General features: G+C 34.7%; 1 protein-coding gene across 13 annotated transcripts in view; it reads right to left on the bottom strand.

The window, feature by feature from the left end:
* The window catches only part of Zfp280d (zinc finger protein 280D), an 89,162-nt gene that overhangs the window by 36,746 nt on the left and 38,905 nt on the right, over positions 1–13,511 (bottom strand). For 12 of the 13 annotated variants that reach the window (XR_003947882.1, XR_003947883.1, XM_006511121.4 and 9 more), the window contains 4 exons: positions 7,719–7,942; positions 4,424–4,581; positions 3,934–4,034; positions 2,880–3,026 (listed from right to left, as the gene is read on the bottom strand). Coding sequence is in view for 11 of the 13 variants with exons in the window: in XM_006511121.4 (XP_006511184.1) it covers positions 2,880–3,026; positions 3,934–4,034; positions 4,424–4,581; positions 7,719–7,942 (630 nt within the window). In the remaining 2 variants the exon portion in view is untranslated. Of the gene's footprint in view, positions 1–2,879; positions 3,027–3,933; positions 4,035–4,423; positions 4,582–7,718; positions 7,943–8,192; positions 8,311–13,511 lie in introns of all 13 variants that reach the window. The other variant, XM_030244338.1, reaches the window with a different exon arrangement.

The raw sequence follows: 13,511 nt of genomic DNA, 5'->3' as shown, positions 1-13,511 counted from the left end.
TCTGATCTTCCTTTAGTCTTTTCTGTAGTCTGGAATATGAAAACATTCTTGTAACTGCTTAGAATAAAAATGGTTATGCCTTCACCCCACACACAATATATTAATAAAACCTGGCAAACACACTTCCCTCTTTTTTATATCTCCAATAATCACTACCACACTGGTCCTCACTGTGACAAATTTTTAAAAATTTCTTCCACTTATGTCCTTTGATGCCTTGACATTTTCTTCCCACTGAATGAAAAGCTGGAGACCAATCTAGGCTATATGAGATACTTTTTCAAAAACAACAGTTATGGGCTGGAAAGATGGCTCAGTGGTTAAGAGCACTGACTGCTCTTCTGAAGGTCCTGAGTTCAAATCCCAGCAACCACATGGTGGCTCACAACCATCCGTAATGAGATCTGGCGCTCTCTTCTGGAGTGTCTGAAGACAGCTACAGTGTACTTACATATAATAAATAAATAAATCTCAAAAAATAAAATAAAATAAAACAAGTTATATAAACTGCATTGTTGGTTCTAAAATCAGCTGTCATGGAGGCTAGAGAGATGGCATGGTGGATGAGAACCAGCAACTACATAACGTGCTACACATACCTATAGTCCCAGCTGAGTGAGGCAGAAATAGGAGATTGCTAATTTCCAGTCTAGCTAAGAAAGCCTCGGTTCTAGGGAAACACCCACCTCAAAGAAATAGGTAATTGACAGAGGAGAACACACAATGCCCTTTTCTTGCCTCTGTGCAAATATAATACCACACACATACACACAAATATATAAATATTAGTATTACTTGATATAATACAATCTAAGGTCCTCAAAAATATTAAAGGCACAGAATCAACTGTTCTTAGAACCTAACAGTGTATGAGTAATATAAATTCAGTTTCAAGTTTATCATCTCTCCTACTTATGGTTTCCAATTTTTCATAAACATACAAGTTGTAAGTACACTAAGGGTTCTTTATCCTCCTGATTAACAGCCTGACCCCTATTGGTTGCTGTCTATCCCATAAACAAACAAACAAAGCCGAAATGTGTGGCAAGTTAAGACAACTCTAGTTGTGAAGAGTTAATAAATTACACAGCTTAGATGCAGGGTCAATACACCTTGATTATCATTCATTCCTGTATCTGTATCTCACTCCAGAAGTAAGTGAGCAAGTAATTTTGAGCAAATAAAATTGAAAGCCTTGTAATAAGAGATTTCTTTATATATACTCCCCTTTTTATTTGTCTTTCAAAATTAAAACCCAAAGATGAAAGAGTATGAATAGTGCTTCCTGAATTCTGTTTAATAAAGATTCAATAATAGCTATTTCTCAAATAAAGTGTCTGGTAGCCAGGTAAATTGGAAAAGGATGCATACTATGTTTTTGCTAAGTTCTGAGAAATTCTACTTTAATATATAAAACTCTTTAATTTTGTAAATCTGGTATTTATCAAATATACCAGTTAACAAATTTTGAGGAAAAATCATATGAAAAACCAACAGAACAATGTTTAAGGATATTCCAGAATAGAAGATCTTGTTGGAAATTTTCAAAGATCTGTAGAATCACACTCACAATACAGCTGACCCAAAATTTATTGGAAAATTCTACTTTCACATTCTCTACTAATTAAAAACAGAAGTTAGACAGGAGGTGATGGTACACATCTTTAATCCCAGTACTTGGAAGCAGAGGAAGGTTTATCTCTGAGTTCAAAGCCAGTCTGATCTATGAAGGAAGTCCTAGGACAGTCAGGGTCACACAAAGAAACGCTGTCTTGAAAAAAATCAAGAACCAAACCAAACCCTCCATAAGTTAATTTTCTGATTAATTGAACATGACAGACAAGAATGTTACAATAGGCCGGGCAGTGGTGGTACACGCCTTTAATCCCAGCACTTGGGAGGCAGAGGCAGGCGGATTTCTGAGTTCGAGGCCAGCCTGGTCTACAGTAGAGTGAGTTCCAGGACAGCCAGGGCTACACAGAGAAACCCTGTCTCGAAAAACCAAAAAAAAAAAACCCAAACCAAACCCCCAAAAAACAAACAAAAAAACTAAAAACAATGTTACAATGGGAAATACCTGATGTGCAAACACGATAAAGTACAAATGCACTGAGCTTTTCAGTGAGCTGGCAAAACCTGACACCACCATCAGATCCAGTGCAGACATGGATGGCTTTCTGATTCCAACAAAAGCACTGCTACTAAAAGTCAGGTATCAATGTTGCAGCAACATTTTCAGCTCAAAGGGAGGTTTAATTGCTCCAAGAAAAGAACCAATAAGCATTACATCAAAAATGCAAGGAAGATTCAACAACTAATAATAAGTGCCAAAAATTATATAGCTAAGCTAGCAAAAGTCATACAGGAAACAAGCTATGCTCTGGCCAAGTTCAAATATTGACTAACACTTGTTTCCTTTGTCATATAACTATAAAACATTGATCTACGTCAATAATGACATGTCTTATTATAATACCAAGGGTCTGGACAGTGGGGAAAAACTCAAAACAAAGAAGAAAATAAGACTAAGAAATTTTCTATCTTGATTCTTTTTCAGTTCAGACTCATTTTTTCACCTCCTCTTGAGAGGGTACTTCAAAATCATTCCTACATCTACCAAGACCGTAAAGTCCAATCTTTCCCATATTCTATTAGCCTCTTTTCTGTCTCAATCCTATGATTCCTATTTCTTGCCATTTTTAAGTCTTGTCAACTGTTTAGAGACCAAGTATCACTAGAAAAGAAGTAATGGAAGAAGTGGAAGTTTCACAAATGATTCAGTAAACATTTCATATGTGGATCAAATCCACTCTCTTTGAAAACCAAATATTCTGAGTGCTAATCAGGTAACACAAAAAAATGAGAATTATTAACCTCACCTGATGCTTCATGTAATGATGCATATAGGGCGTGGCGATTTTAATAACTTTGAGGCAGAATGGACATAGCAAATTCTTAGTGTTTTCATGTGATGTTCTAAAATGAGACTCTACCTCAGAAAATAATGATGATCTGTAATTGCAAACCTAGAAATAAAAAGGTTATGTTTAAATGGAAATTTTGTAACTGATTTGCAACTACAAATATACTGTCAACCCAGCTCCAATGCCTTAAAATTCATTAAGGTAGACACCAAAAAAGCAGAAAAAGGTGATCCTTCAAAGCTGAAGACTACTTCCCAAAATGTAACAGGTACCTTTATTTTTATCAGATTATTTATCATCCCATCCTGTCTTGATTTGAAACGTTAGATCTTCTGTCCTATAAAATACTTTATTTCTACATAAAACAGCACTGTCCATCAGATTATAAATACTGCCTCTAAACTATTACTGTGGCAAGTCATCTTTCTTTTGCTTTCCTACTCCTTCAAATTCTGGAGAAATACATGTCCCAAAGCACGTGATAGGGCTCTGCATAACTAAGCATTTGTACCTTGGACATATGATTATAGTGATCTGTCTAGAGTAAAGGAAATCCACTCTATTTTCCTTCAGGGCTCTCTCTTTCTAGTGATTGGGAGCAAAGAACATTTTCTGAGCCAAATCTAGTTCACTGTCCTCCCCTCATATAATATATGAGCTGTGCTAAGAGACTTTTCACTGTAAATTAAATAGGAGGTACTTTTTTAGTTACCATTTTTACCTAGATGGCAAAAATAAAACAAACACCACCAATATATTTCACTATACATGAAAATTATATAGAATTTAAAATTTGAAATCCATATAGTAGAACACAGATACATCCTTGCAGTCCTTTACTGCCATTGCTGACTTGCCACAACGGAGAGTTGACTAGCTGTGATAGAGACTGTAGTATCTCTAATATGAAATGCTTACTGTTTGGTCCTAACAAAAAAAACCAAAAACCCTGCTACAAATCCTAACACCAAAACAACAACAGTTAATGACACTATAAAACATGACGTACCTGGCAGATGTATGGCATTTCACCAGGCTTATGGTTATCCTTCATATGTTGTAAGAGAATCTGTTCAGTTTCAAATGATAGCTCACAGATCTTACAAATGGCTATAGATGAAAGGAAGAGTTATTACAACATTTTAATATATAAATAATAAAAGCTCATTTGGATAACAGTGTCAACAAATTTGTCAGCAGAAGTGGCAGTATTAGAGGTGGTAAGCAGCCATACATATACACATGCATAACTCAGTCAATTCCTCTTTTAGCACTACCACAAAGGCATGTCTGTTATCCTATTGTCTCAGTACCAAATAACCTGCCTGAACTTATGTAGCTACTACACCAAGACAAACATCTGGGATTTGAACTGAAGCCTGAAGTAAGTTAGCTTTTGTAATTTTGGCCCCAAAATCCAAAGTCTATTTCTTGTTCTTATTTCTGTAACAGTTTTCTCAAGATTTGCTGAGCTTCCTTAATCCTGAGAAGTAACTCACTGGAGAACTCATGAGGAGTGTGGGTGCTCTCGATGTGGCACTGGAGCTGGAAGGGCGTGGGGAACTGCCGGTAGCAGTGCTGGCACGTGGTGTGCTTCTCCCAGCTCTCGCTGCTCTGCTTCTCGAGCTCCAAATGGTGCTTCATGTGGTTCATAAACCTGCAAATGGCAACAGGCGGAGAGATTCAAATTAAAAAATCAAAGAAGATCCCACCATATCTTAACCCACTATTTAAAAAAAAAAAAGTGAATTATTACTCAAAACCTAGAGTCCTTCTCTAGGAAACTGCATGTCCTAAATAATGACCACAAATGGCTAAGTAGATACTTTTTTCCATCTTTGTTTCAAATGTCACTACTTTCAGATGATTGTTTTTAGATAAAATAACTCTCCTTTGCCATGTGAAGTACTATTTATATTTTAAAATTCAATATTGAAAGAAAGAAAATCCTGTCAGCAAAAGTAGCTAGAGTCATGGGAGAAATTCTTTGAGACCCTGAAGATATACAATAAATTCTAGCTACTAGTATTCTTACCTGTATCTTTGTTTTGAAGTACATATAATAACAGTTTTAATGCCTACAAGTACAAGGAACTTTTCATTTATTTAGTGATATTGTTTATAGTAAGCATAAACTGTTCATTTTAACTTGCAGACTGTGCCCTTTGTAAGGCAACATCCATTTTTCAGTTTTACACTTTGCTATTTCAGCATCCCTACAAGGTTTCTTATCAACAGAACTATGACCTTTGTAAGTGTGGTATAAATGGGAATATATCTATTTTTAAAAGCTTACTAAAGCTTTTGGCTGAAATAAAAAGTAGTATTACTTGATCAAAAGAAAATTTAGACTGGGCCAATAAAATTAATAAATATCATCCAGTTGGAGGCTTCAAAGGAAATAAGCATGAAACTATATGAAAATGTTATCAATCCAGAGAACAGACACCATGAAAGCTATGACATCTATCTCTTCTTTTTCCTGTCTCTGAAGAACAGTATCTCCTCAACACAAATTGTAATACACTTTGAAGGATCTTTATTTTGCCTTTGGGGTTTTTTGTTTGTTTGTTTGTTTTTTGGTTTTTCAAGACAGGATTTCTCTGTGTAGCCCTGGCTGTCCTCAAACTCAGAAATTTGCCTGTCTCTGCCTCCCAAGTGCTGGGATTAAAGGTGTGCACCACAATGCCTGGCTCCCCTTTGGTTTTAACATGAGCTCTACAAAACACTTAAAAACCTAGTCTTGGTTAAATATTTGCATATAGGCAAAACAGCATGAGCTAGTAAATTCTGAGCTCAGCCCTTAAAGCACTAAAGTATAATTATATAAAGTAATGTATTAACTAACTAGTTGATTTCTCTCAATGTTTACATAAGACCTAACTGGAATGCATAGTTCCCAAGACAATATATGGTAACTTCTTACAATGATCTGTTTTTAGTGATACCCAATGGGGGAGAAAGCAGTAACTAAAAACCTGTATGAGAAATCAAATGGAAATCTTGATATGTTTTGTACCATTATACAAATTATAAACAACTGCAAGGCCAGGAATACTTGCACATACTAGCAATTCAGGATCAAAGAAGGTAGATCTCTTGGTTTTGTTTGGGCCTGCCAAGTCTATACAATGAAATCTTATCTCAAAAACAAAAGCAAAATAACAAAAAAAAATTTGCCTTCCCAAATTTTACTGACAAAACACTCTATCTTTAATTCCTTTGTCACAAGGTATTTACTATACCATTAAGGGTACATTTCCCAAGTAAAAGCTTTCAATGTTCAGTTTATGTTACTAAAAGTCATATGTTTAAATTTTCTAAATATTCTAATATAAACAAATGGAATTAATGTCCTAAAATAATTCCTAGAAAAAGTTATTTTTCATGTCTAATATTAAATGGGCTAATCGTAAAAGTAAAAGACAAACAACACTTTTGCTAAAATAAATTGCAGAATGTATACTTAACAAGGAAGTTAACAAAGACAGTGAAACCCACTTGTACACATTTAACCTTTCCCTGACTGAATCTTGTAACAATAAGAATATGGGACTAGGTGGTGGAGGTCAATTTCAATGCTGCTTCAGTATTACATCCCAAACACAAAATACTGGGAGCATTAGTTCTTGAAGGAGTGAAATAGTTTAAGAGCTCTGGAATGCACAAAGAGGCCTGTGAGCATCATGTTAGCAGCAGCCACACGAGACAGAAGTGAGTAAACTCAGGGGCCCAAGAGGATAACTGCTGGTCTACAAAATGCTAATTTGGAAAGTTCTTTTAGTATCTATAAAAGATATACATGTGTATTTGTGTACAGTATCTTCTTTTAATTTGTCTTTTTGGAGATCAAGTTTTCTATGTTTTAAATATATTCTCACCCTCTCCCCAAACTTGACCCACATCCACTCCTAAAGTACAACTTATCTAAAATAAGTATACTCATGCATGTAACTTATTTTGAAATATACATTTAAAAATAATCAGTTTTTATCAATAGCTTAATTAATTTATAAAACTCAGATTGTTTAAAGGAGAAAGACAAACAGTGAAACAAGTAAAGAGGGGCGGGGAGAAGCAAGGGGGCAAGGTCAAACTTTCAGTTTTGTGATGAATGTTTGAAAGTTTTTACGAAGGGTAGAAAAGTCTTGTCTAATAAAATATAAATTCTAGGCTATAAAATAAAAAAAAAACCATCATCCAGTAGTCTTCTTACAGGTGATATTTTTATAACATGTGCCACTAGAAGATTATAAAGTATAAGTCTCTAAAATGTAAAACATTTATAGACAATTTTTAAAATTCCATCGAGAATGAAATATCTAATTTTAATTTAAAATGAAAACATACAAGTCTCCTGGAATTAATTAATCACTGATAAAGAATATATTTCCCACAAAACGGAGATTCTAAACATGATAAATATAATGCAGCTCTGGTCATCGACTAGTAATAATAAGGAAGATGTCAACCTGCCAACTTCCAGAGAAGGCCTTTTTGTATGGGGAAAATTTATTATATTCAGATATATGAAAAATCAAAAATATACAATTAAATTCCTAAATAAGAATCAAAAGATAAAATAAGTTCATTTTGTTCCAAATTAATCTCTGTCCTTTCTTAAGTCATATGAAAGAAAGACAAAGCAGCAGACTTAAGAGGAGGCTGAAATACATCAAAGGAGACAGCGCTGAAACTGCTCATCTAGAATGACAAGAGTGCATGAGAAAGACAACAGTGGTTACATCTCTGGTATTCCCACTTTCATTGAAATAAAAATATATATTTACATACCTAATATTATTTTTGAGAACTTTTAAGCAACTGAAGCACTTAAAGGTTGTATGAGTCTTCTGTTCTTCCAGGACGTCTCCTTCATGTTTTCCGTAATAAAAGTCATTAACTAACATTATCAATTTTCCTTTCTCTGATTCAAGAGTCTTAGCTTCATTTGCTGAATTTAAATTGTCTGCTTTAGTCAATCCCAAAAAGTTATTTATCATGTCTGGACAACAATACTAAAAGAGAATGAAAAAAATGGCTTATTTATTACAAAATAACAGCAAAAACAATTATGTTTTCAACTACGGCCAAACCATGTATAACTATGCTTGATAAGATATCTGGAAGAATAGTGAAAGCCTATGGTGGATATTCTAACAAGTTTAGAAAAGTAGACTTTTTAAAAGTAGACTATTTATCTGTTTAGTGTATGTGTTCTGTATGGGTGTGAATGCCATAGTGCACTTGTGGAGGTCAGAGGACAACCTGCGGACGTCGGCTCTTTCCTTCCACCACGTGGGTTCCAGGGATTGAACTCAAGTCGTCAGGTTTGGCGGCAAGCACCTTTAACAGCTGAGCCATCTCGCCAGCCCATAAACATTATCTTAACAAAACAAAAATTTAAAAAGAGATGAAAAAAGCCTTAAGACTAGGATTTGACTATTTAAACTTTTCCCATGCAATTTACCTGCTTAGATACATGTTTAATAGTCATTTGTATCGTAACCAAAAATCATTCATTTCATTACCATGTCAACAGTACAGCAGGTGAATGTTACATCCTTTGATGTATCAGGTAAATGAAAACTTCCTAAGTTGGTTAAAACTAGATTTTTACACAGCTAAAACTGCCATGCTCTAGATTCATAGAACTAAAAAATTATTGGGACATGGAGACAAATGCAGCTAGTATATCGTGGAATCCTGAATGCTAAAAATATTTGAAGAAGACAATTACTTCTCAGTAATAAAAGTAAAGTCACAAAAGCTGATTGCGATATGAAACTTTCCATACGAGCTTTCTAAAATCAAGATATAGCTAATTTTATTTATTATACATAATGTTTAGTTGTAGAATTTTTTAAATGAGTTTTTCTTTGAGGGCAAACCTAAAAAAAAAACCTGTATTAGAAAATCTGTAATAATTCATTAAATGGTAATTCCTAGCACTGCTTCAGACCACCTAAACTGCAATTTTTACAAGTGAAGGCTTAAAACAAGAAACACAGGAAATTCTTTCATAACATAAGCGCTTTAGTGTGCTAAATCAGGATTTGTAATGGAACACAATTATTCCATGCTATGATTATAACATCCACTTCCTCTTCTGCCACATGTGACTCTTTGGATCATTATCATTCATGAAACACTCAGTATAATGTGAGGAGCTCAGCCTGTGATCTACAACATCTTCTGCAAGGTTATAATAGTACAGCTACTTCATTTCACTGTCAGTTTTATCTTTACATTGTGTGTGTTACTGTGTATGTGCTTGTACATATGCATATGCACATTTATGTAAATGCAGGTGTGTACATATGGGTATGAGCACATGTACATGCACATGTATACATATATGGAGGCCAGATGACATGCTTTAGTCAATCCCAAAAAAGTTATTTACCATGTCTGGACAACAACATTAGAAGAGAATGAACCTTAGTGTCATTCCTCAAGAACCATCCAGCTAGCTTGGATCAACAGGCATGAACCACCACATGGACCTTTTAAAATATGGGTTCTAGAGATTCAAATACTTTTGAAAGGAACTGATCGCCAGAATTATCTTTTCAATTTCTAAATCCACAAATGCAAAAACAAAAACAACCAACCAGCCAACCAAACAACAACAACAACAACAACAAAACAAAACCACATTTAAAATATATCTATGAAGTAGGAAAAATACTGAATAAAACTGATTCACAAGAGAGGAACTAACTTATATTTACAAGTTGAGGTTGCACCAATAAGTGTATTTGCTGAGAATAGTGGCTCACATCTTTAATCTCAGCACGGAGAGGCAGAGAGGCAGAGAGCAGAGCCACTTGGATCCCTATGAGTTTAAGGCCAGCCTGGTCTACACAGTAAGTTCCAGGTCAGCCATGGCTACATAGTGAAGTCTTGTCTTGAAGGAAAGAAAAGAGAAAAAAAAGTAAGTATATTAGTATCCTAATAAGATGATCTTTTCCCCTTGGGTAGAATAGAACCACAACCAAAATAAAAATAATAAATAAATAAATAAATAAATAAATAAATTAAATAAAAGAGAGGTAAGAAAAGGCTTTGTTACTTATGTTTCTGTATTTTCTTTCTTAGAGACAGAGCTGATTTGCTAAATCTGCCCTTGAACTCAGACTTTTGCCTGAGTCTTTGGATAAAAGGCCCAGCCTTATTTCTGGATTTTTCATGAGGTACATGTAACATCTATGAATTCAAAATTAAAAAAAAAAAAAATCAAGCTATTTCTAAAGACTTTTTATAAGACTAATAGAAATAATGCTACTTTTAATTTTAAGGAAATGAGGCATTGTGTGGAATAAGCTACTATACTACACTATGGAAAATCACTCAGGAGCTGTGGCTGCAATTCAGTGGTAGAGCACTGGCCCAGCAAGCAAATGGCCCTGGATTAAAGTGTTAAGAGGGAGACCAGAAGAAAGAAATTACTTAAAGTATATGTATGAAGTATGTATAATAATGGTTATTATATTAACAAAGTACTAACCTTATTTAAAACCCTCCTAAGGGGGTGGGGGGAATGACAAAAGTCTCAGGAAAATTAGAATTTAAAAATTCTTTAATTCAGTCTTCCAATTAATAATGGTCACTATTGATGGTATACCCTAAATGTTAGATCTGGCTTTCAGGAGAAGCCACTCCATGTGATTCTTGGTATGTGATTCTTTTCTGAAGCTATAAAATGACCCATGGAAGAGTAAGGTGTAAATTTCTACTTTACTATTTATAAAAGATAATGGTTTCACAAAGATGCTCATAAATTATATACATAACAAATGAGCAACTAATTACTGTTTTATTTTCTTTCATACACAAAAAAGACAGGATCAGAGTTTTAAAAGTAGCACAAAATTCTTGTTCATAATACCTCTTCAATAATATTTTAGATTTAGATCCTTAATAAAAACAGATAAAGAACAAATGGTCAATAAAAACCAAGTACAGTAAACAGAGTAAGGAATTGCTTTTGAGGAAAGTCAAAATATCCTGAAACATTCAAAATGCAAAAAGTACAACTTGAGAAACAAGGACTAAGTTTAGAATTAGGTTTTAAACAAACTTGTTTATTTATTATATGTAAGTACACTGTAGTTGGCTTCAGACACCCCAGAAGAGGGCGTCAGATCTCATTATAGATGGTTGTGAGCCACCATGTGGTTGCTGGGATTTGAACTCAGGAAGAGCAGTCAGTGCTCTTAACCGCTGAGTCATCTCACCAGCCCCCTGAATTAGGTTTTATATAAAGATAATAAGCTACACAGGGCACAACTACATAGGACTCAAAATCAACTGAAAAACTTTGTTGGGACATATAACCATTTTGGCTCTAAGGTCTGTTCTGTAATCCTTCACTTCAGTCTTAATTTTATGAGATAGCCATTTGTACCTAGTGAATATTTCAGTATTGTGGTCTGTAGTCTGTCTGACAAGTTATCAGACACCGTCTATACTTCATTCTTATCAATCTAGTTTAAGTTCCTGTAATTTAAATTCTTATTAAAAATGTATTTTTATTTCATGTGTGTGTGTTGCCTATATTTATGTATGTGCACATGTGTGTAGTAGTTCCCTGGAGGCCAGATTAGAGTGTAAGGCTACCCCTGGAACTGGAGTTACACACAGCTATGAGCAGCCATGTAAGTGGCAGGAACAAGATCCAGGTCTTCTGAAAGAGAAATCAAGTGCTTTAGCCACTTAACTATCTCTCAGGCTCCTAAATCTTTTGGGGGAGTGGAGCTGAGAATTTGCATTTTCATAAAAATGAAGTTTAACATGATGTGACTCATGTTTACATTGGGTAATGATCAAAAATCAGTAATTATTATATCCATTATCTTAAGTTTTATCCTTTATTAGTACATTCAAAAAGCCTTTCCTTTTTTTGATATACAATGTGTTCTTTTGATTATATTCATCCTATAGTGTTGTGCTCCTATAGAATATAAGGAACCTACCTCCTATCTATAATTCAGTACTAACTGTTAACCTCTCCACATCTTCCTTAACCTCCTTAGCCTCAAGTAAACTACTTCACCTTCTGAGATGTTTTTTTAGATCATGTAGTATTTGCCTTTCTGTGACTGAAAAATTGCCCCAAGACTTTGAACTTACCCTTCCTAGATTTGATGATGTATATATCCACTATGAAACAAGGAATATATAGGAGAACAAAATATATACATTCATAAAATATGAATTATGTTGCTTTTATGAAATGCTATAGTATTCTAATATTTGAATGTTACATGATAACCTTTATAATTTCCAATAAAAGTAATCATAAATAATGCTTTTTAAATATTTGTAAAAACCTTTTAGGATGGAGGTCTCCAATTTCTTCAAATACAGAAATGTTTTGGTTAATGTTTTTTAAAAAGCCAGCTGAGCAAGCCATGGGAGGCAAACCAGGAAGCAGCATTTCTTTTCATGGTCTCTGCTTTAGTTCCTGCCTCCAGGTTCCTCCCTTGAGTTCCTGCACTGATTTTACTTCATGATGGACTGACTGTAAGCTGACATAAAACATTTCTTTTCTTTCTACACCTCTTTGGTTATAATGTTTTTATCACAGGAAAAGATAGTTAATTAGGCCAAGAAGATAACACAGTATGATACAATTTGTACTTGAAATAGAGGGAAAATAAGAACATTCACATTTATCTGTAAACGCACACACACATACACGCACATACACACAACAACAATAAAACAAACCTAGAGTATATAAAGCAAACTAATATGAAGTTATTCTTTTTGAGAGCCACCTTATAAACTAGACAGGTATGAGTCGGGCCAGCCTCCTCAGTTGCGTCCCTGTGTAGGCTTGAGTCACATGATTTTATTACTTAGTCAAAAAGATGAGTAAGAATAACTAATGTACTTCTTTTTTTCTCTCTGTCTCTAATATCAAACAAATAGTGTCATAAGTCTTATCAAACATTACAAAGAAGGTGAAATCAGTTGGACAAGATAATTTTCCTGTATGATCAAAGCACAGAGTTCAGTCCTTAATGCTACACTGTGGGAGCTGGAAGTACTATAAATCAAACGCAATTCTGAATAAAGATGTGTTTATAATTTTTAAGTTATTTTTCTATCTTATTTGTCTATAGCTCTTCATAAGAATGGGTTTCCCGATGCCATCTTCACCCCCATAGATGATATATTTTGATCATACTCAACCCTCATTACCCCTTCTTGTCCCTGTTCCTACTTCCCTGCTCCCAGGAAGTCTTCCTCCTGTCTTCAGCTGTCTTTCTCCATTTTTTTTTCAATAAGTTTGACTAGGATTACTTTTACGAGTGAAGGGTTATTTACAGGAGTATGGGCAACTTGACCAGTAACTATATCACTGAAAAGAATGTCTACCTTTCTCCATCAACTGCCAGTCAGTTCGTTCTGCTTTTTTTTTTTTTTTGGTTTTTCGAGACAGGGTTTCTCTGTGTAGCCCTGGCTGTCCTGGAACTCACTCTGTAGACCAGGCTGGCCTCGAACTCAGAAATCCGCCTGCCTCTGCCTCCCGAATGCTGGGATCAAAGGCGTGCGCCACCACGCCCGGCTCATTCT

Source organism: Mus musculus, chromosome 9 (genome assembly GCF_000001635.26).
Source record: "Mus musculus strain C57BL/6J chromosome 9, GRCm38.p6 C57BL/6J".
NCBI lineage: Eukaryota > Metazoa > Chordata > Mammalia > Rodentia > Muridae > Mus > Mus musculus.
The sequence above is the reverse complement of the archived record's forward strand: the minus strand, read 5'-3'. Positions and strand labels throughout refer to the sequence as shown.